This window comes from Neopsephotus bourkii, unplaced genomic scaffold (assembly GCF_033783945.1).
Source record: "Neopsephotus bourkii isolate Nb327-2 ecotype Australia unplaced genomic scaffold, CSIRO-AGI_Nbou_v1 NB_1765, whole genome shotgun sequence".
NCBI lineage: Eukaryota > Metazoa > Chordata > Aves > Psittaciformes > Psittacidae > Neopsephotus > Neopsephotus bourkii.
In genome coordinates this window covers 7,314,862-7,337,795 of record NW_026902239.1, presented here as the reverse complement: position 1 = coordinate 7,337,795, position 22,934 = coordinate 7,314,862, and the positions used below count along the sequence as shown (strand labels likewise).

Sequence of the window (22,934 nt, the reverse complement as noted above, 5' to 3'; positions counted from 1 at the left end):
TTTCATATTAAAATTTTCAGAACTAAAGAAGTGTGATTTCTTGAAATTCTTTATAAAACTGTATTGCAACTTATTTTCCACATTCACTATTTGTGTCCAAAATCTCTTGACAGCAACACTTCTAGTGCTATGTTTCTTTATCTTGTAATCATTAAAGGCTTTGCCAAGAGTTTTATCACATTTGTAAAGATAAGTGCAAAATAAATACTGATATAGAAAGTTTAGTTTCAAGAATAGCTTTCCACTGATTTAAAAATAGGTAATTAAACTAGTATGAGTAAAGGTGTAATGTTCACTTACTGCTTCAAATGTGTACTGAAAGTTAAAGCATTTATACATTAAAGGCATAATGCAAAATTAAGGTGACTTACTCAACCCAGCATCAGCCTGTTGTGCAGTCTGATATTTTTTAGCATCCCATATGCAGAATGAGCCCTTTCTTTTTAATGTGTTACAGAGGGATGGCTAAGATTTTTATTTCACTGAAAAACTGGAGAAAGTCCAGTGGAGGGCTGCCAGGATAATTAGGTCATTGAAGGACTTGACATATGAAGAAAGGCTGAAGGAGTTTGGGAAGGGAAGGCTTGGATGAATCTAGTCACAGTCCTCCAGTGTCTAAAAAGTAGTTATAGAGAAAGATGGGAGGTACCCTCTCCTCTAGGACTCACAGTGGTGGGAAAAAGGAAATGGACACAAGTTTCATCAGGGAAAATTCTGTCTGAATCTAAGGAAGAATCATCTCAACATGAGAACAATTGGAATAGGCTGCTGAGAAAAGAGAGTCACTCTTGCTGGAAATATTTAGGACTTTACTCGGCAGGGCCCTGGGTAACTTAGTCTAATGCCCCGCTGTTAACAGAAGGTTGCATTGTATGGTCTCCAAAGGTCCCTTCCAACATGGACTTTTCTTTGGTTTAGTGATTCTGCCTGATTTTGTGGACTGCTGTGTTCAAATATTGGCTGTTCAGTGATGCAGTTGGACAGATTGAGGTAGCGGTTCATATTCATTTCTATCCTCATTGCTTAGACAGAATACAGCACAAATCCAGAGCATCTCAGTCATACCTGTCTTAACAGTTAGCACAGTCTTAAGAGTTACTTTGCATGCGTGAAACTTAGTATGTCAGACTAGTTATTGGACTGAGTCAGTGCGTTTTTTCAGTGCAGCTTTTCCTGCAGTAATTTTATTAACTCATGCAAGTTCAGTGAGAAGCTACATTTGTTAATTTCATCATTAATTCCTTAAATGTTTAGATTGTTTTCATCAGTAATTTGTTGTGCAACATAAAATTTGTAAGTCTTTTGTGAAGAATCTGCAGATTTGAGTAACACTGATTCTTTAAGGGCTGCATTTCTTACCTTTTAAGTGAGCTCAGTCTTGTGAAGTGTAGGAAATTCTTTAAGGCTAGTAGAGCTTTGCATAAAGATGAAATTAAGGTAGCATTTTATTTTTAATTATTTAACTCTGATACATTATGTATCTTAAATCATCATTTGTCTGTGAGTACTTTTCAGATACATCTAAGGCACTTTGAAGAGTATGTGAAGTATGAAAGAGTCTGTCTATTACAAGAGCTGTGCAAAAGGTGTAAAAAATCCAAGTTTTTACAGTATTCTGAAATGTGATGTAGTTCAGAATTCTGGAGAAAATGAAGCATTGAAAGAGGAATCTCTCAAAAGTAGATGAAGGAAAGAGAGTTTGGGGGTGTTTGAAGTATTTTGTTTCAGCAGAATGGAAATATACTGGTTTGATCTTGACTTTGTGTTATGTAACACAATAAAGAAAAAGTAAAATCAAATACTTTGGAGCATTTCAAATTGTCTGCAATTTTTTCTTTATTCTAAGAAAAATGGCCTGGTTTAGTGAAGCATTTTGAGTTTGACAAAATTGACTGTTTGGCTAAAGTTTCACCAGCAAGGTCTGGATACATTTCTGTGTAGAGTCTTCCGTAATTAGATTTATAAAACTAGAATACTTTTGTACATTATTGTTTAACAAAGTTATCCTTTTAGCCTCTTCTCATTCATTTAATTTTGTTTAAATGTGCCACAATACTTAATCTTTAGGATGAAAGGGGATTATTGAGCTCTTGCTACCATAGTCATGGAAGGGTCAAGCTAAAATAATTGCAGTTGTGCAGACATTCTTGAACTGTGATTCCTGGTACCTGTGCTTTTTGCCCTGTTTTTTTTCTGCGCGTCACATTATTATTCAACCTACTTTTGCCATACTTACTTGACCAATTCTCTGTTGATACTTTGTAAAATGTGTACTGCTCTCTCCCCTTTTTCAAGAAAAATTATTTGGAGCTAAAGAACTCCACTGAAATCATAGCTTCATACTAGCTTTTTTTACAGACACAAATCCTGTGCTTAACCTGATACATGGAAGGAGCTAAAACACACAGAAGGGAATGAACATTGTTAGTGGTAAGAGTATGATGCTAGGAAAAAAAAATGAGTCTTCTAAAAAAGTTTAATCAGTTGGCTGACAATACTGACTAAATGGCTTAAGAGTCAACTTCTGAATAATCGACATTCATACGTAATGAGGATAAATCCTGGAAGTAACAACAATTTAAGCAAAAGGAGCAGAATAATCCAAGTGAATGTAATCACATCCTATATTGGCCACATGATACATATTCTAGACCAGTCCCACTGTGCTGGGAAAACTCTGTAATAGGAATTTGTGCCCTACTTGTTGGATAGAAATGTAAGAAAACTTGATCAGTAAGGATAGGGAGAACTGTGAATTATAGCAACTTCCCCAAAGTGGAAATAGAATGGAGCTGCAATAGACGTGAGCGATCCAAACAAAAATAGTGCAGGGATTTGTGAATGATTGCATGAAGCCATGTTAATAAAGAATATTAGGCATAGGTTCTTTGTTGGCTGTTTCATTCAGAAATAAATTTCAGAGATTTTCCACAATTTTACTTGCAATTGGGAAACATTCAGGCATGTTGGGGTGGTGAGGCACTGGAATAAGTTGCCCAGGGAGGTTGTGAATGCTTCATCCCTGGCAGTGCTCAAGGCTAGGTTGGGCAAGGCCTTGGGTGATATGGTTTAGAGTGAGGTGTCCCTGCCCATGGCAGGGGGGTTGGAACTTGATGATCTTAAGGTCCTTTCCAACCCTAACTATTCTGTGATTCTATGTTGCTTTTGTATTTGCCAGGGATCTAAATGACTGTAGATGTCTTACACAGTTTGACATCATTGGAGACATGCCTTTTCACTCTCCTCCTACACACATCTGCAACTGCTGCTGCTCTCCAGACAGCAACAGCAGCATGTGTTTGAAGCCACCCTCCCACCAGTGCATTACCTTTGAGGCTAGTGGGATGGGAGCTTAGTCCTTTCCTCATGGATAAGTGAGATAAAAAGGGAAATGACCTTGTAAAAACAAATCCAGCACAGAGCAGCATGGAGGAGTTAAATGTTATTTTCCAAATAAAAGAGTTAAAGTGGAAGCAGGGAATTTACAGACATCTGTGTTGGGTTTTTTTTCTCTCAGGAGCAGTGAAAAGCATGTTATTGTGGATGAGGCGTAGATGTTGTGTGGGCTAGAACTGATTCACTTGGAATTTTATAACAGTGCACTGCTGCTTTTGATGAATTTATAGAAGCTCAACCCTGGAATAACTTAGTTCTTGTACTGCTGTATAGCTATTAAATGTAGGTGTGATTTAATGCATCAAAATATTTAAAATTATTTGACCTATAGTGTGGTATACCAACAGTTGTGTTGGCATAGAATTGTGTTGTGTTGGAAGAGGCTTTTTCCATGTAAGAGTAGTTACGTTTATATAGAGCCAATGTAATCAGTCATACTACTGGAAGAACAGTCATGGTGTACTCTAATTCTGCTGTAAGCAAAACTGCACAGCCTGTGTAAGGAGGCCCATATGTACCAACTGAAATGAACATGCTTTTACCGTGACTGATCACGTCACTGACTGAGGGATATAATGCTTGTTGTTGCTTTCTCTTGTTGAAGGTGTTGAAGAGCCCAGCACACAGAGGCTTCTTTGTCAACCAGTTATTGTGTCTTCCAAGCTGCAAATCCCTGGGCTACCTTTGCGCTGGGAACAGCAGAGCAAGCTCCTTCCAAGTGTAGCTGGAATCCCAGCCAGTAAAGTTTCTAAGTGGAGTACAGATGAGGTAGGTTTCCCCTGTACCTTCTATCTCACTACCATTGCCCTGGGGAAGTCTTGGTTGATTCGGAGGTTTAGGTTAACAATAATGAATTAGTACTTCAGAAGATTAGAGTCAGCCAGACCTAATATAACAGATCCCCAGTGGCTGCCATTCAGCCCTGGAATCAGTAAGTATTAATTCATCTCTGTATAGACAAGTATGTGTGTGTGTGTATATATATATATATATTCACTGGGGTTAAAAAGGGAAAGAAAGAAAGAAAGAAAAAAGAGAAAAAGTTAAATGTATGGCCCAGCAGATCAGGTGCCCAAGGTCTACACTAAAAACATCTAGTACCCACACAGGTATTCTGGAGAAATAGTTTAAGTGTCAGCACGGACCAAGGAGCTATTCCTGGTGCATAGTCTTGATGTGGCACACTGTTTTGGAGGGTGAGAATATAGGGCAGAGGGGAACTGCATGGATATGGTCAGGCCATGACTCTCATTAAGATCTTAAAATCATGGTTTCAAGATTTTAGAGTCCTGTTGCTGTTCAAGTATGTAATAATGCTTGGACAGACAGGGTCCAGTCCCTGCTTTAGTTTCAGAGTTACCTGTAACTAAGGCAGTTCTCTCCATTGGGACAGTCAGACCTTCTCTAATAAGAGAAAAAAAATACGCGTGAAGTTTGAAAAAGGATTTACTAATCTCTGTGCAGTGAAAAATAAAGAGGAAAGCAGCAAACATTTTGTCAGAAGTGGTTCACTGAGGGAAGATCCATTGTTCTGGATCTGCATGGATAGAACAACAGGAGTAATTTTGAGGGAGTAGCCATATCCCACTCTTAGATATCTTGTGGGAAAAAGTGGCATGTGCTCTTCTAGTCTGTGGATTTTGTGAATCCTGTCCTTAAACAACCAGCTGCATGATTCCATGTACTTACAGAAGAAGGTGGAGCACCTAATATGAGGCTGTGAAACAGCAGCTGAAAACCTTTAATGATTGTCAGCCTTGGCGACTATTTTGAGAAAACACCAGTCTCACTGTATCTTTTGTTGTATACTTACTTTGGTGGCAGGTCTCTGAATTTATACGGAGTTTACCGGGATGCGAAGAGCATGGGAAGGTGTTCAAAGATGAGGTGGGTGAATTTTATTTCAAAAAGACACAGAGTACAAATCTTGGTGAAAAGATTAATTTTATGTCATCATTACAAACAGATAAAGCGTAGTAGGATGAATTGCATGTTTCAAGTCAAACGCAAATAGATGAAAGATTAGGTTGGTTTGCGTGAAGTGGGAAGGAAGTAAGATAAACTTTCTCAAAACAGAAAGAGACCTATTTGATACTTATCTAGATTTGTGTTACTTTAGTTCTGCAGGATGTTAATAAGTAAAATAAAGCAGTGGTTCTACATAACCACCTCTTATAACGCTTTGCATCTTGTCTGATCATGCTTGGCTCTTGATGCTCTTCCTCCTGATACAGACAGGAAGTGAGAAGATCTGAAGGCTTCTGATGAGATTCAGAGGAGACCGTACTCACTTTGTGAGCATGACATGCATTACTCTGCCAAAGTTGTCATTAGGAAGTGATAGGGTTTTTAGGTACAATAGGCCTGTATAAGCTAGGTTGGCTTTTTGTCATTCAAAAGTTTTGTTACACCTGATAATGCTTAGTTTTAAGAAGGCTGTTTGATCACAGATTGCATGATCACACCAGCAGGTCGAAGAAGGTGATCCTGCCCCCTCTACTCTGCTGTCATGAGACCTCACTTGGAGTATTGTGTGCAGTTCTGGTGTCCTCAACATAAAAAGGACATGGAACTGTTGGAACAAGTCTAGAGGAGGGCCACGAGAATGATCAGGGGACTGGAGCACCTCCCTTATGAAGAAAGGCTGAGAAAGTTGGGGCTGTTCAGCCTGGAGAAGAGAAGGCTGCGTGGAGATCTCATAGCAGCCTTCCAGTATCTGAAGGGGGCTGGGGATGGACTCTTCATTAGGGACTGTAATGATAGGACAAGGGGTAACAGGTTCAGACTTAAACAGGGGAAGTTTAGATTGGATATAAGGAGGAAATTCTTTCCTGTTAGGTTGGTGAGGCACTGGAATGGGTTGCCCAGGGAGGCTGCGAATGCTCCATCCCTGGCAGTGTTCAAGGCCAGGTTGCACAGAGCCTTGGGTGACATGGTTTAGTGTGAGGTGTCCCTGCCCATGGCAGGGGGTTGGAACTAGATGATCTTAACGTCCTTTCCAACCCTAACTATTCTATGATTCTATGTTGTGAATAGTTCAGGTGTTTATTCCAGGCAGACCACCTGAATGGGCAGAGTCTGATACTGTAGTATCCCAAGTCAGTCAGCCTTTCAACTGAAGAATAATTGGTACTTAGACTTGAGAAGGCACCTCCTGAGGAAAATGCATACAGGTGGCCCTGCTAATCTCCTGCTACAAGTTTTCAGGCTGTGCTGTAAATCAGAATGACTCTTACAGTTGCATATCAAAGGACTGACAGGCCATCTCTGGGCATTTTGTTTACACTTGCTTTGATGTTAGGCATTCTACAGCTGCAGCAGGTATGCAGGCCTAGATCATCCCCTGTGTCATTTAGGGTGTCTCACCAATTAATTTAAGGTCAGTAAAAGCTGGCATATAGCTATCAAGTCATCTGGTGGGAAGTGCCAGAGAGACAGATAAATCCTAAACACTTTCATTCTCAGAGGTCTAAGAAAATACTTCCCGTCTTCAGGATTCAGCCTCTCATGCTTTGTCTGTGAGTAGTAGATTAAACCTCTACCAGTGAGGCTAACTGGCATGGACTAGCTGGCATCAGTAGTTCTTTCAATAGGTAGGAGGTGCTGGTTCAAACTTTGCTGTGGAAATCAAGCCTTATCCTCCTTATATTAATTGCTGCAAAAAAGTTGGGCACTCCCACATTCACACACTTCTTGTTCAGAGCCCACCCAGTCTGGCTTTGTGCACAAAATGAGTAGTAACTAATTGTGGTAACTGTGTGAATGGTGTTCTCACTTCAGTGCTCTTTGACTTACAGTGCTGGGGTGTACCTAGCAGGCTTCCCTTTGCAGTGTGTCTGATTCAGAAAGTTTGTCTTCCAGTCCTACAGAAACTTAGTTACGCTGGTTTTATCTCAAATTAGTATCTAAGACTAAGCAGTGCTCCTGATATAACCACTGATGATATCCTGCTTAGGTTACACTGAAAACTTACTATTGATACCTAAAGCGGCCTAAAGTTGACACAAGAAGTGTTGGCCCCATTGAAGCCATTGGATGTGAGGGCCTTGTGGCTCTTCATGTTCAGATTTATCACTCCTGCTGAGAGGTTTGCTTACAGAGTATTCACTTGCAACATTTATTGAAATAGTAACACTACAAAGTGGAAATAAAAATGCTCAGTGTTTGACAAGCTGTGTTTGTGTCAAAGAAGCAGTTATATGTAGCCTGGCCCTTGCTTACCTCTGGGACCAAATTTGTTTTATTTTGCTATTTAATTAACAGAAAGGAGTGGCCTGAAAGGGGTTCTAGTTCTGTAGCTGGGAGTGAAATCCAGAAGCTCTCTTACAAAGGCTTGCATAAAAGGAGTAGATAAGATGTTAAAAAGCATTATTATGCTGCAGTACAGTTGAATTTATCATTTCATTTATCCATTTTAATTGTCAGTAGGACAGGTTAGCTAAAATTTAGCCAAACAATTGTTTTTAGGCAGAAAGATGATCATCATCCTGTTTTTAGACTAGCTGATCTGTCTAAAAGATTGAAATCAAAGCTATCCGGAAAGCATTTCAGAGTGTTTGTATTTAGCCATTCCTTTACACTGTCTGAAATTAAAGAATTTTCTTTTCATGTTTTCTGAAACATCTATACTGCTGCACTGTCAGACTTATTGATAGCACAGTGTGTTTTTTTTTCTTTTCCAGCAAATTGATGGAGAAGCATTTCTGCTAATGACCCAATCAGACATAGTCAAAATAATGAGCATTAAACTGGGGCCAGCCCTAAAAATCTTTAATTCCATTCTGATGTTCAAAGCTGCAGAGAAAAACTCACACAATGAACTTTGAAGAGAATGGAAATGTGTACGAGTCAGCTTTCTCCACTGGAGTTCATGTTTTATTCAAAGCACAAAGACTTGCTAGAACTATTGAGTAAGGACTCTCAGAAAGGAAGAAACGTATGTTCAGCACTGGTGGACTGTTTATATTCTCCTGGAGCCAGTAGACATTTGAATCCTTTTGGGAACTGTTCAAGCTTTTGAGAAGGTACAGTTTAACAACTGAGTCAGCTAGTCTTATTTACCAAACTAATGACGCTAGTTCTCCAATGATGGTTAGGATCCCTAACTTTCTCTGGACATCAAGAAAACCTTCATGAATTATTTATGCTGTATTATATAAGGGAATGTTAATATTTTATAAGAATTCTTGAATTTACTTCATGTACCCATTTACTTTTCAGAAGCTTTTACTTCATACTATAAACTGAATAGCCAAAAGTTAGGCTACAGGTAGCCAGATGAGACTGTTATGGCTAATACCTATGTGTGCCATAGTTTAAAAATGAAACACAATGTTACATACGTGACACTTTATGCTACAGCATATAACTTTACAGATTATAAAAATGTCCGTTTGCTTGTAACAAAACAAACCTTGTTGGGGTTGAAATTATAATGCTTTTTTGATAACTGAATGTTTTTACTTTTGCACGATTACAAAAATGTTATGTGAGTTTTTCCACCAGCATCTTTAATGTATTTTACCAAAATATCAGTATAGAGAAGCCTGCAACTGAAAAATAAACTTTGACTTCATAGAAGACTTTTTGTTAATGCTGCACAATAGAGTCCCAGCCTTTCACATGGGAACTTACTACAGTCCTTCAGCACATCAAGGAAAATACATGTATTTTGAGGTAAGGACATTAGCAAAAAAGAAAATAGATTCATTCATGTCTGCACGTGCCAGTGTCCAGTGTAGTTACCACAACAGTGGAGAAAACCAGGGTGCCAAAGGTAGGACTGCTATTCTGGCTTCATATTCAACATAAGTTTTTTTTCCCAATGGTGAAGAATTATTTCACCCACTACTTCCTAGTTGGAAAGTCTGATTATAAACAAATAAGGCATAGGGTGAAACATAAAGCGTGGAGGGAAAGGATACTTAAACACATATGGTGCATCAGCACATTCTAGGTGTAAAATGCATGCATTTCACTGAGTCATTAGCAGGCTGCAAATGCCGTCAGCAAGTACTTAGGTGAGGCAACCTTACTTCTTGGAGGATTATTGTAACGATTTGTCAGGGAAAGTTGTTGCACTTGGTATATATAAGTAAGATGTAAACCAGATGCACTTTAAATGGGAGAAAGCCTAGCTATGTGTGTACTGAGGACTGTTCCAGAATACTACTTTTGCAAGAAAGAGAAGAGTTGGATCAGGATTTTTGGCAGCCCTCTTAGTGCTGTGGTGGGCAGTTGCTCAGCCTTTAGAGCTGAGAACAAACAGCATTTCCGTTGCACAGAGCTGGGAGAATTTTGCATCTTCCCACAGATTTTGCCTGGCTGTTCTTTGGCTGGAGTTCCTTAAGATTTCAAGAACACTCTGTGCCCTTTCCAGATCATGTAAGTGACTGGTACCTGCCATAATAGGAGGTAAAACAGGGTCAGTATGAAGTAAGTTGCATTGCTCTGTTAATTTCTTTCCATAGCATTGCATAATTAATATTTTTTACATTTTGTTCAATATTTGTACATTCAAATTGCACTCTTATTGTACTACATTACAAATAAAACCTGAACTGGAGCTGTCTGTTATATGTGTGTGTGCCCAGGATTTTCAGATGTACCCAGCTGTACCCAAGTAATTCCTCACTGTAGCTCAATGCGGCTATGAGGTAAAAAAGGAACTTAGCTACTGCTGTCCGGCCCCCCCCTAAACGCTTAACTCCTAAGGCTAACAGGCCATTTCTGGACCTGGACAAAGTCACTGGCAGCACCTGAAGCTGCCCATGCAGATCAGTCAAATGCCACATTCTTCTGTTTTCTTTCGTTCTGTCCTCCCATATAGTTTTATTTTCATTCACCCTCTGTGTCTCTCATGTGAGCCAGCTCTGTAGCCTGCAGTGAGAACCAGTGAAGAGATTTGCTGCTCAACAGAGGTTATTTGGAGGTGTTAGCAGCTCCCTGAATTTTTATATATTTACTTCAAAGTACTGTGGTTTAAGAAATGGGTTTGAGTTAGTATTGTTCGCAAAATTTAGAACAAACCTCACTTGAATGGTACAGAGACCAACCTTCTATTCATACAGCTATCACAACAGTGAGGACACGCATAATCCTTACTTTTGTATCCAGTGCGATAAAGTAGCAGAGCATAACCATAGCATATATATATATAGCATATAGCATAATCTGTAACCTCTGTTACAGAAACTATACCCAACAAATTTACTTAGAAACTAAAACCACTCGGGACACCTACTGAATCTTTAAAATGGCTGTTGGTATTGGTTTGTACGTTGTGTTGGAGGTAGCCCAGCTGTCACACAGGTAAAAGTTGTCCCCTGATTTCCATGGAGCCACATGAAAAATACTAAGACTTCAGTAAGAGATCCTGGCCATCAGATGCAGTGAGCTCCCCTTATCCTGAAGGATCTCCCAGTATAGTCTCTGCATTGAAGTCACTGCTGCACAGCCGAGCTTTAACAAGACAGCTGTGGTCTTCCAGGCTGTGTGCTTGAGTGTTTAAAGAATGATGGTGACCACAAACACTGATTTGCCTGCAAAGACATTTTTAGGACGGGTAGGAGATTGATCTCTGGTAGACTGCAATGTTTTAATAAAAATCCATTTTGATTTCTAATTTCATGCAATGAGTTGTGTTTGGTCTGTTGCTACTGTCCATCACTAGGTGTTTCTCCAAAGCCATGCACTGTCAGGCAGTAGCCCCTGGGATTTCCAGACATGCAGGAGTTAGGAGGAGTGTGTTAGGGAGAAAAGGAGGCTGTGGAAGAAGAGAGGGCCTCTGCTCTGTGTGGGCAGACATAGTCACCATGTAGAGAAGGCCAATTTGTTCTGGGGAACAAATTCAGGAGAATGAGGCATTCTCTCCCCGGCGCCAAAGCTGTGGTTACAAACACACATGGCAGCATCGCAGATAAGTCATTCTTGCTACTTTGAGAACTCATCTTAGAATCCTTAGTTAGCAAATTCAGGATTAATGTAAAAATAAAAAGGTTTTATGCATGGAGAGAATACTAGAAATTTTTCTTCCTGCAAACTAAAAATCAGGCCCACAATTTTAAAATACAAAAACTATTATAGTAGGCTTTTAGTGATGATAGTATAATGAAATGATGGCAAAAAGGAAATCTTTAATTTGTGCCACTTCAAAACATAAACTGTATTAACATCTGAAGCAGTGAAGTGCTCACATTCTCTCACAATGTGGTTTTTAACATTCTGAGGGTCAAAATATTATCTGAATTTGTCAAATGCTCCATATGGAAAAATAATACATGACACACGCAGTAGTCTAGAAATTTTATTATCTCTAATGCTTCTAGACTGCTCTAGAATTTCCATTTAAATTAATGAAAATGCTTAGGTTTAAATTGTTGTAAAAAGCAGCTAGTACAACTAAAATAAAAAAAAAGGGTTACTAAACATAACTGTTATAAGTACACACACATTTTCACCAGAAAGAATGGCACTGATTTATCTTCACAACAGAAGGATTTATTTTGACAAAATAAATTTGTCAAACGTTTCTGAGGGGAGTGTTGTGTACACCATCAGATACTGGGATAGTTGGTTTCCTCCAGCTCTGTCTTTACCTGGGTGAACAGGGATGCTGGGCTCCTCACCTCAAAGACCAGGGACTCCAGGAAGTTCAGTGTCCTGTGGATTCTCTTTGGGCATGGGATATTGAAGACGTGAAATGCAGCCACCAGCGCTGCCAGGGCCATGGTGCAGTCATTGAGCTGGGCTAACTCTTCTCTTTCTACATACAGCACAAACTCACATGAATTCACGTGGAAAGGATTTTTTACTTCCAATACTGGTGTCACTGCCTTTACCTAAATTAAAAAATAAAAGAGATTTCAAATGGTGCCACAGCATCTCTTTGGTGAACAGGTCAGAGAATTAACTAACACTAATGAAACTTTTAAATTTAGCTAGCATTTCTATGGATATTTGCCATCTACCCAAAAGACAAACATCAACCTTTTCCAGGAACTAAGCTGATCAACCAGAAGGCCAAGTGATGCACCCAGGCAGCTGATATAAGGAAGAGAGACCAAGCCTGCTATGCTCTGTCTCCTACCTCCTCATTCACAGCAGCAAACAGACTGGAATCATCTCCAAAGACATCTGGCAGGAGTAGACATGCAGCAGTCATTTTCATACCTGTCAAAGACAAGGATTTCTACTAAATTACAAATGCAAACATTCTAGCACTGCAGTATGGCCCTGGAAAAGCAGATTGCAGCCTATATAATAGTTAACAGCTCAGCAGTGGAACTGTTCAGTCCATTTTGAAGAGTAGCTTGTACCACAGTGAAGGTTTGGGCACATCAGCTGGCAAAGGGTATTCAAATAATTCATGGCACTGCTACTCAGTATTACAATTAAATTTCTGTCACAATAAGTAAGTAGGCCTTTGGGTTGCTTCTGTTGGAGTTTGCAAGCTGAGTAGACCTCCTGCACCCCCCATCTGTGCCCACACTCTTCTCTCCCTAGTAAATCAGACATTTCTGGGGAGTCCTGGTGCCAGAGCACTACACTTTGAAGGCTGTGGTATAAGCTGGTGCTGCAGGACCTCCTGGGACATGGTACGTGCTGCCCTCTGGTTCAGCTGTTACTGATGTAACATCTTTCTCGCAGGTCAGGCTTCAGGTGCCATGCGTTTCACTGAACCTGTCTTGTCAAGCATTTATTACCTAGGTGCCAGGTCAAGTTGTTTGTGATAGAAAAACAGGAAAGTAATGGCCTTGGGTCTTTACTAAGATGTTGAGTTAAAACTTTGTATAAGAAAAGGGGAAATTACTTACATCCGTAACTTTCTAAGGCCAAAGGTATGAGTAGAAAGTCCATAAACGCTTTCTGGATTAGGCTGCCTGCTGACACTTTTTTATGGCTTCAAGCTTAAAGAAAGAAAACCCCAGTATTTTAACCTACTCTGCTGGCTTCTTTAAGAAATGGCCTGGTAATAAAAGGAGTGAAACCGCTAAAGGAAACACATGTATTTGTACTGTGTCACTTTTGATTTGACATCCTGGCATTATGCCTGTGTGATAGAAAATGACAGTCTAAGGAGCACTTCTCACAGAGCTAAGCTCAAGCATAGGCACTGACGGCTACAGTTTGGGAAGAACAGTGATTTCGAGTAACGGCTTCAAAGGTTTTGCCCTTGCACAGCCGTGCTCTTCAGACTTCTCAGACTGAAAGAAGTTGAGTGGCAGCGGGTGCTTACTCCCTCACAGCCAGGAAGTTGAACACTTTGAGGTTCCTGGACGTCTTTACATGGCTGTGGTACCTGCTCACCAGAGGTACCAGTTTGCGCACTTATTCCTGCACTTATTCCTGCAATGTGTCTGCAGACATGAAGCACTTGAAACACAGTGGTAATTACTAGTTTTGTTTTACTGCAATGAAGAGTTCACGCATAGAAACAGTAACTCTCTTTCTAAAGGAAATGATCTCTTTTCATGAGGCTATTTCTAAACCAGAAAATTTGTTTTCTGTGTGTATTTTTAGAAAATAATAAGCATTCCTTTACATATCCAGAAATACATAACTGCTCATCTAGCTATACTTATCCTGCAGTCTTTCATTCAATTAGAAGTTTCAATACCTGACTTAATTTTCCTAGTAATTCATTAGCTTTTATTCTTAATGCTTCCGCATCGCTGTGTATTTTTTCAGGCAAGTGTGACATTTTTAATATGTTTTTGCAGTAAAATTGGGGCTAGTTTAGTTACATAAGTAAGAACAATTAGCTACAACAGAACTCTGATATTCAGAGCATAGCAGATTTGTACTGACATTTCAGAATGTCTTGCTCTGTGTGACGCTTCAGATTTTCTTGCAGCATAACATTAATTGGATTGTTCCTCACTGCATACAAAGATAATATGTTTTCTGAATAAATCTCCAAAATCTCAACTGTTTTCTTATAAATGTCCGTGTGTGTGAGAAGCTGGAACTCCCTGAAGAGCTAAAAGAGAAACAAATATTTGGTATTATTGCAATCCTGGGAACTGAAAAGAGCACAACATGCACACTTTGAAGAGAGGGTAAAACTAGCTCAGTAAAAAGAGATTATAAATCAGAGGGGATGGTTTTAATTTCTTTTCAAAGCAAGGAAGAAATACATCAAGTAACACCAAAATACTGCAAATAATGCACTGGTGTTGTGTGTGGTATATTTAACACAGGACTGGTGAATCTTTCAACGTGGTGTTAACAGCAAAAATGTGAGTTAGGTTAAAGAGAACAATGTTGGATACTTCACTGGAAACACTCAGTAAAACACATGCCTATGGTTGTATCACATCTATAACACGAAATGCAATGTCATTATTAAAAATAGCTATTACCTGATGAGGGCATCTTAAGAAAGGAAATAGTCTAAGAATATCTTTTAAGGGTGCCTTATCACTGATCATCTTTCTCCGCATCTCAAGTGTCACATTCATTCTGTTATCCACTTCTTTCCAGTTCCTCTGAGTTTTCAGATATTCTTGCTTAAGCCACTGAATGTGTACATCCATTGCAATGCCTTCAAGATGAGCTGGTTCTTCCTATCAAGAAAGGACAAAATTGTGACAAACCACAATTTTTATCAGATGTAGCTTGTGTGATTTGAGTGTAGTCATAGTGTAGAAACTCTCAGCAGAAAGTACCTGTAGTAGTGTTTCAGTACCAGCTTTGTGGACTTGCCTTCATGTTCTAATAGTTAAATGAAGATCTGTTTTCATATAATACTATAGATATCAGCCAAGTCTCCCAAGCTTAAATTACATATTTGAGGATATTAATGAAATTCCTAAGCCTGTGTCTGGTTTGTCTAATTGAAGAAATAGTATTTTCTTCTTACTCATACAGGTCCTAAAAGCAGGACAACAAACTTTCACACTTATGCAACTGAAGTATTTACCTTCAGGGAGACCAGCTGAACTCAGATAACTCTTAATGGAAAATATGACCAAGCAGACTGTTAGTGTATTCAAAAAGTTATTTTGTACTTGAAGATTGTTAACAATCTTCTTCAAAATTACTATTATTGTCCATGCTTTAATTCCAAACCCAGTAATTTATAAGAACAAGAGTGGCTATCCAAAGGAGTAGTAAATCAGTGGCAGTAGCCTGGAGCTGTTAAGTTTCTATCAAAGGATGCAGTGAATTTGCTCATTGACACTAGCTGAGATGATGTACAGATACACTGTTAGTACAGCTACTGCTCCCAGGCTGCATTTACCCTGGCTTTTCACATATGTATTATCACTGATGCAGCTGTTGTCTCTGTCTGTGGTGGCCTGTGGGTCAATGTCAGTGGGAGTTGAAACACTTAATCCTGTTCCCCAGAACATTTAAGACACAGAGCTACGAAATACAACATCCAAAACTGCTTCGCAGTGCTCTGTACTTGCAATTAAGCTTTCCAGTTAATTAACATCATTTCTTAAATTGTGCATATGGCATTCCAAGAATGGTTGCACAACATACACAATTAAAATACCTGTCTCAAACCCAGTATATATCTGTGGATTTCAATAACCATAGGGGTCACAGAAGAAAATAAGCACTACATGCAAGACAGATACCTGCTGGGACTCTGCAGATACTCCCTTGGCCTGCACTAGGCTGTTGTATTAGCACAGTCTGCACTCTTTCTAATAGAGGACTTTAATCTGGATTGCATTACACGAGTAGTATTTCTTCATGGCCAACTTCAGTAGGCATTCCTCACCTCCTCCACACTGCACAGGAACAGAGGTGGTGGGCCAGACAATTTAAGTCCCATACCCTCCTCTACCTGTCTGAGTGCTTGGAAAAAGAATCATAGAGCAGTTAGGGTTGGAAAGGACCTTAAGATCATCTAGTTCCAACCCCCTGTCATGGACAGGGATGCCTCGCACTAAACCAGGTTGCCCATCTCTGTCCAACCTGGTCTTGAACACTGCCAGGGATGGAGCACTTACCACTTTTTTGGGCAGCCTGTTCCAGTGCCTCACGACCCTCACAGTAAGGAGCTTCTTCCTTATATCTAACCTGAACTTTCCCTGTTTAAGGTTTAACCCGTTACCCCTTGCCCTATCACTAGAGTCGCCAACAGAAAGTCCATCACCAGCATCCCTATAGGCCCCCTTCAGATACTGGAAGGCTGCTATGAGGTCTCCACGCAGCCTTCTCTTCTCCAGGCTGAACAGCCCCAACTTTCTCAGCCTATCTTCATACAGGAGGTGCACCAGTCCCCTAATCATTCTCGTGGCCCTCCTCTGGACTTGTTCCAACAGTTCCATGTCCTTTTTATGTTGAAGACACCAGAGCTGCACACAGTACTCCACGTGAGGTCTCACGAGAGCAGAGTAGAGGGGAAGGATCACCTCCTTCGACCTGCTGGTCACACTCCTTTTGATGCAGCCCAGGATACGGTTGGCTTTCTGGGCTGTGAGCGCACACTGAAGCTGACTCATGCTCATTTTCTCATAGACCAGCACCCCCAAGTCCTTCTCCGCAGGGCTGCTCTGAATCTCTTCTCTGCCCAGCCTGTAGCTGTGCCTGAGGTTGCTCTGACCCATGTGTAGGACCTTGCACTTGTCATGGTTAAACTTCATGAGGTTGGCATCAGCCCACCTCACAAGCGTGTCAAGGTCCCTCTGGATGGCATTCCTTCCCTCCAGCGTATCAACCGAACCACACAGCTTGGTGTCATCGGCAAACTTGCTGAGGGCGCACTCAATCCCACTGTCCATGTCAGTGACGAAGATGTTAAACAAGATCAGTCCCAGCACCGATCCCTGAGGAATACCACTCATTGCTGGTCTCCAGCTGGACATTGAGCCATTGACCACAACTCTTTGTGTGCAGCCATCCAGCCAGTTCTTTTTCCACTGAGTAGTCCACCTATCAAATTGATGTCTCTCCAATTTAGAGACAAGGATGTCATGCAGGAAAGTGTCAAATGCTCTGCACAAGTCCAGGTAGATGACATCAATTGCTTTGCCCCTCTCCATCAGTTCTGTAGCTCCATCATAGAACGCCACCAAATTGGTCAGGCAAGATTTCCCCTTAATGAAGCCATGCTGGTTGCCACCAGTCACGTTGTTTTTCATGTGCCTTAGCATGGTTTCCAAAAGCATCTGCTCCACGATGTATAAAGTAAGGTTGTGTATGTAGTGGCACCTCCCTTGAGTTCTGTGAAGGCTCCACTGAACTGGAGTTTGTGAACTCCCAAGGGTTATGGCTTTATATTTAATAGCCTTCAGTAGATTTTTTTGTTCCATTATTTTTCCCAGTCACTTTTCCAACTCTCATAAAATGGTACATCCTGCATTAAATTCAGTGGTTTAACTGTGCACTGTTGGAAAATATTTTATTTTTCTCTTGCTGCTTCTGCCTTCTAATTATCATTCTGGATTCAAAACCTATTCACCATCTTCTTGCCACTGTAGTATAGATATGTTATATTCTGTCCTCGGCCACCTCTTTTCCAGCCGAGACTGTCCTAAGTTGTTAAATCATTCCACATAGAAAACCTAGTCCAAACTTTCAATTATCCTTGTTACTATCTTTGTATATCCTGTAATTTCACTGCAGCCCTTAGCTAGTTGAGATGTTGAAACACCACAGGTGCATCCAATGGAATAACATGCTCCCTTTTGTTTCTTTCTTACATAATTCTGAGCATTCAATATACATTTTTGTACTGCTATTTAGCATTGTGCCAAGTTTTCTTTGGCATAATATAAAAATATCATTTGTGAATAGTAAGAATAAGCTCAGAGCCCATCACTGTAAATGTTGTTAGGACTGGGTTTTCTCTTTGTGCCTTAGTTTTCATCTAACACTCAAATTTTATCTGTTGTCTTTTTGCCCTGTCACTCAGTAGCATGGGGTCCTTCTGCAGTTCTTCAGACAGTCTTTTGTTGTTACTGCCCTCGTTAACATCATCCAGTGTGGTCAGCCAACTATCCTCCTTTCCCCACACCATTTAGAAATATATTGAACTGCTTAAACTAAGCATTAATAATTTTTCTGCTGTAAAAAACAGCTATTTCTGCCTAGCCTTCTTTGTTCTAATTTATTCATGCAAGGACCTTCTTGCTTACCTTTTTGCTTATCCTTCAGATTATATCCTCTAAGAGTCTTTGAAAGGCAGGTGTGAAATCTCCTCTGAAGTTAAAGTAAATTCTATCAGTTGCATTTCCTGTGTCCTCGTGGTTGTTGAATACTTCAAAGAATGAATGAATTTATGAACTTCTTTTCACTGGAACTTTGTTGATTCCTTCCCAATGTGTTCATCTCTTGGGTCTGCATTACAGTTCTTGCCAATTTGGCCAGTAAAGACAGTAGCTTTCTTGGTCAATATGGTCCTTACCAACTGTGAACACCATTCTAGTATTCACAGATCTCCAAGTCAGCTGTTCAGCTGCTCCTTAACCTGATAACTTGCTCTAAGTTGGATGGACTGGCTCTTGCTTCGGTATGACCACTGCACAAAACCAAGGGCTGGTTTACTCCTGTCAGTCTCAAGATGCTCATGCTTCCTCACACATGTACACAGATGGCTGGGTTTTTTAATTACCGTTGTGTTTTTTACTCCAGGCAAAAGCTAGTTTGAAGTCTCTGACTCCAAAGAGCTGTTATTACTGCTCTGGGTCTGCTTCCAAGCCTCCTGCCCACAGAGCAGGAGCTTCTTCAGCCACCTGCTGTGGCTGATTTCCAGAGGGGCCATCACCTTCAGTGCCTCACTTGCAGAGACAGGAAAGCAAAACAAACTCAATCTGGTGTGCTGTAACCACAGACAAACCGACTGGGTTGCTTAGAAACAAACACCGAGAACAAGTTATGACCTTTACTCCAGCTAATTTCTATCCCCCTTTTCAAGGCAAATACAGCTCAAACTCGCAATGTAGTCAGCTCTGTCTTTGAGAGCTAGTTTAACTAGTGATATTATTGATTATCTAAATGAGACTATTTGACATTTTTGTAAGCATTAGTGGCAAGCTACCAATAGAAATCCAGCAGTAGTATAAGGAAGAATTGCTGTCAAACTTACATATTAGGAAAAATATAATGTGATAGAAGGTCAGACTTCATTGTGTAAGTCATCCATTACATATGAGTAACACAAGCAGAAATCAGCATTAGAATTTGTTTTCTTACAGTGTTCAGCCTGCTTAGAGCAATGAACATCTGTAACCTTTACACATTTTTAAGCTCCATTTCTAGGCTAGAGAAAGTAGTTCTGAACTGTAAGCTCTTTAACATAGCTTGTTTAAGCTAGTAGTCTGTGTATAGATGTATATTTCCAGCCATAAAACATATCTTAAAAATTCAGGCAAGTAATAGAGCTGCAGAAATGTCCCAGATCCCTGGTAGCATTGTTTGGATATCAATTAATAACAGTTTTCTACTGGCCTGAGTAGGTGTTGCTGTTTCAGAGATTACTTCTTGTTTATTAAAGTGCAGTGGAAACGTAACAAGTGAAGTTAATGTCCTTTGAGGATGGGCAATAATGAGTATGACGTAAAATATTTGGGGTGTTGTAAAACAATGCTGCATGCAGTGAAAGAGCTGGTGAAAACCCAATTCTAGGGTTGGCATTAGCAACCAAAGTTGGTATGATCTGATCTTGACTATACATGGTGGCTTTAATACAGTGACAGAGCATGTCTTATATATCTAATCACTTCATTTTGTTCCTGGGCAGTTTCATTCCTACTGGAGAATACAAACAACGTACCATATATATATATACTGCTATGCAAATATAGATCAGATTATAATTGGGAAGATAGGTTTACTGCATCATTGCATATTTCTAATTCCAGCTGATTTAATGCAAGTGATCCGTGTTTATCAGTAAAGAACACAACACAGCAATAAGACCTCACCGGTACATCAAGTCAAATGGCAGTGGCTGTCTTTAGCAGAACCAGTGTGGAATTAGAGAACAGGGACTTTAGATGTTTATGGATGAGTAGCCGTTTTCAGTCAAACTAGCTGAAAAGGGCAAAAGCATTCTGATTTATGTTCTTCATTATTTCTAAGCATACTTTTATTGAAATACAATCTGAAGGTTTTTGATGGAGCAGCAAAGTTTGGCATCACTTGAATTCTACACAAACTATTTCTGACCTCAGGATTTATTAGATTCTAACATCAAAAAAGGTTATGCTTTTATTGAAAAATTAAAAAATACTATGCTTGCAGCAGAATGTGTTTGGTAACTTGCTTCATAACTCAATTCCCATTATATTCAGACCTTCTTCCTATTTTGCAAATTTGCCTTTTTTCTAGTAAAGTGCAGTGAAATTATATTAACTCAGCCACACCTAAATGCAGGAATCACTTAAAATGTTTTAACTTTTTTCTTTATTTTTTCATTTGTGAACAAGTTAATTTTTAAGGTAAATGGAAAGGTAATCAAGAGTTGGCTTTCTTTTGGAGGAAAGAAGTTATCTCAGTGGGATGCCATTTTGCAAAGAATCTGGGTTTGGAAAGCTGGTTACTGAGCCACTGTATCAGCCTATCACACGCTAATTCAGGGAGGACTCTAGATCCTCTTCACTTTAACCACCAAAGTGAGAAAGCTAATTAGAACACAGCAATATATCAGAATTTTGACGGTAAGGTTAAAGCTCAATTATTAGCTCAATTATTTCAGTACTCAGAAAAGCAAGCCTATCTAGACCAAAGCCAGGAGCTCCTGTCTCCATGTCTGAAGAAAAGAAGCCAAAGCAGGACACAACTTAAAAAAATAGCCGCTTTAAATGAGGAATCCTTCATTCTTAAGGTCACCAACCTCCAATGTTAATTGGTGATCTCTAATTATTTTTGTATATAGATTTTTATCTTATTTAGCAACATGCTAACCTCATTTTCAAGGTAAAGAATTCTCTTTTTTTCTTAAATCATAAAAGTTCTACTTATTTTAAAACTATCTTTCTGGAACAAATGAGTATTTACCTCAATGTCTTTAAAAAACAAGCTGCCTTTATGTCATACGCTCATGAGAAATAGAGAATAGAGAATACAGAAAAAGGTCAAAAGGAAGCAGAAAGGGAGCGAATGAGGTAAGCAGAGGATATCCAGTACTTGCATGGCAGTGTAACCTAGACCTTGCCTGAGGAATGGTCCTGGAAAGAGTCTTACCCCTTCTGTTGGATTCACACACAACAGGTGACAGCAACAGGAAGCCTGTTCCAGAGTGCTCATGCCCATAAGCTCCCTGAATCTCTTGGCATCTCAGATATCTGTGACTAAAGCCACTGGATCTAAAAGCCGCATGGGTTGTAGGGCTCTTTGCCCACACTCCAGCTGCCTTTCCCTAGTGACCCCCAATTGATACTCACAGTTCTACTTGGAACCATATACAAATAGGTTGTGTTAAGATGCTCACATTAAGCAGGAATGTGTACATACAAAAACCATCATTTCTTTTCACCAAAAACTGAAAAAAACCCCTCCAAATCCCTCATGCCTCCCATCTCCTGAAGCAAGAGGCTCATTAGTCATTTGGTCAGAGACAGGTTTTTAAATAAATGCCAAATTCCTTAATGTCTTTTTGATGGATCTTGATTTTTCCCATATGATATGAGATTACATTATCATATTCTTGTAAAAAGCCCAAGATAGAGGGACATTTTTATGAATCAGTGCTGCAACCAAGGAAGTGAAACTGCTACATGTCTTTGTAGGGAGGAATGGAGCAATTCTTATGAATGATGTGTATCTCCAAGGTCTAAGCTTTCAGTTACTGTTTAAAGCCAGCATCATAAATCCTTAAAGTCATTAGTGTCAGTAACAAAGTAACATGACTGCCTAATCACAGTAACGGAAGCTCCTGTAGTGAGGACAGCAGGAACCTCTTTGCTTTACAAGGGTTTACAGCAGCTCCTGAATGGTAAATGTAGCCTACCCATTGCTACCAACAAAAATCAAGATCTCTTTTTTTGAAGAATACCAACAGAACCTACTGGTTCCTCAGCTTGGGAGACTGAATTCAGATAGGACCAGCAGAGTTAAAGGGATGGATATAAGGACACTGCACTGCATGCTGCTGGTCTCTTCATGTCAACCATGGATTCAGGGTCCTCACTGGGAAGCTTTGGAACTGTTTCTTTGATGAAATTCCTTTGGATGGAGATTAAGCTACTTGCTGGAAAGGGCAGAAGCCATGCGATGGTAGGAAGAACCATCTCCTGCAACAGCAGTGCCACATAGACAGGTTCAGTGGTGCTAGCACTGAATGGGAGCTCCTTTTACACCATACTTTGGGACTGGGTTGCAGATAGGTAGCAGTGTTGGTACAGCTGTTGTATTGCCTTTCATTATTACTGCTCTTGTCAGCTCCCAGCAGCAGCTAATTATATTTGAAAAAACATTTCAGGTTTTTCTTGCTAGATACCACTGTATATGCCAAGTTCTGTTATTGCTTAGAACATTGCTGCTGCTCACACTCCTTGATTGCTGAGACTACACCTGCATCACAGTTAGCATCAATGTTCAAGGTACTTATGCAAAAAAACCTGACAGTAGCAGTT

At 39.9% G+C, this 22,934-nt stretch overlaps 2 protein-coding genes across 11 annotated transcripts in view; one reads left to right on the top strand and one right to left on the bottom strand.

Moving 5' to 3' along the window:
* L3MBTL3 (L3MBTL histone methyl-lysine binding protein 3) overlaps nt 1-9,968 on the top strand; it is an 83,674-nt gene extending 73,706 nt beyond the window's left edge. For all 8 annotated transcript variants that reach the window (XM_061378401.1, XM_061378400.1, XM_061378405.1 and 5 more), the window contains 3 exons: nt 4,001-4,164; nt 5,221-5,283; nt 8,079-9,968. In XM_061378401.1, the coding sequence (XP_061234385.1) occupies nt 4,001-4,164; nt 5,221-5,283; nt 8,079-8,222 (371 nt within the window). In that variant the 3' untranslated portion in view covers nt 8,223-9,968. The remainder of the gene's footprint in view (nt 1-4,000; nt 4,165-5,220; nt 5,284-8,078) is intronic.
* A 1,841-nt stretch (nt 9,969-11,809) lies between these two features.
* SAMD3 (sterile alpha motif domain containing 3) overlaps nt 11,810-22,934 on the bottom strand; it is a 38,491-nt gene continuing 27,366 nt past the window's right edge. The window contains exons 8-11 of one of the 3 annotated variants that reach the window (XM_061378209.1): nt 14,760-14,963; nt 14,206-14,377; nt 12,485-12,567; nt 11,810-12,236 (exon numbers count right to left, since the gene is read on the bottom strand). In XM_061378209.1, coding sequence (XP_061234193.1) covers nt 11,952-12,236; nt 12,485-12,567; nt 14,206-14,377; nt 14,760-14,963 — 744 coding nt within the window. In that variant the 3' untranslated portion in view covers nt 11,810-11,951. The remainder of the gene's footprint in view (nt 12,237-12,484; nt 12,568-14,205; nt 14,378-14,759; nt 14,964-22,934) is intronic. The other 2 variants (XM_061378211.1, XM_061378210.1) reach the window with 2 other exon arrangements.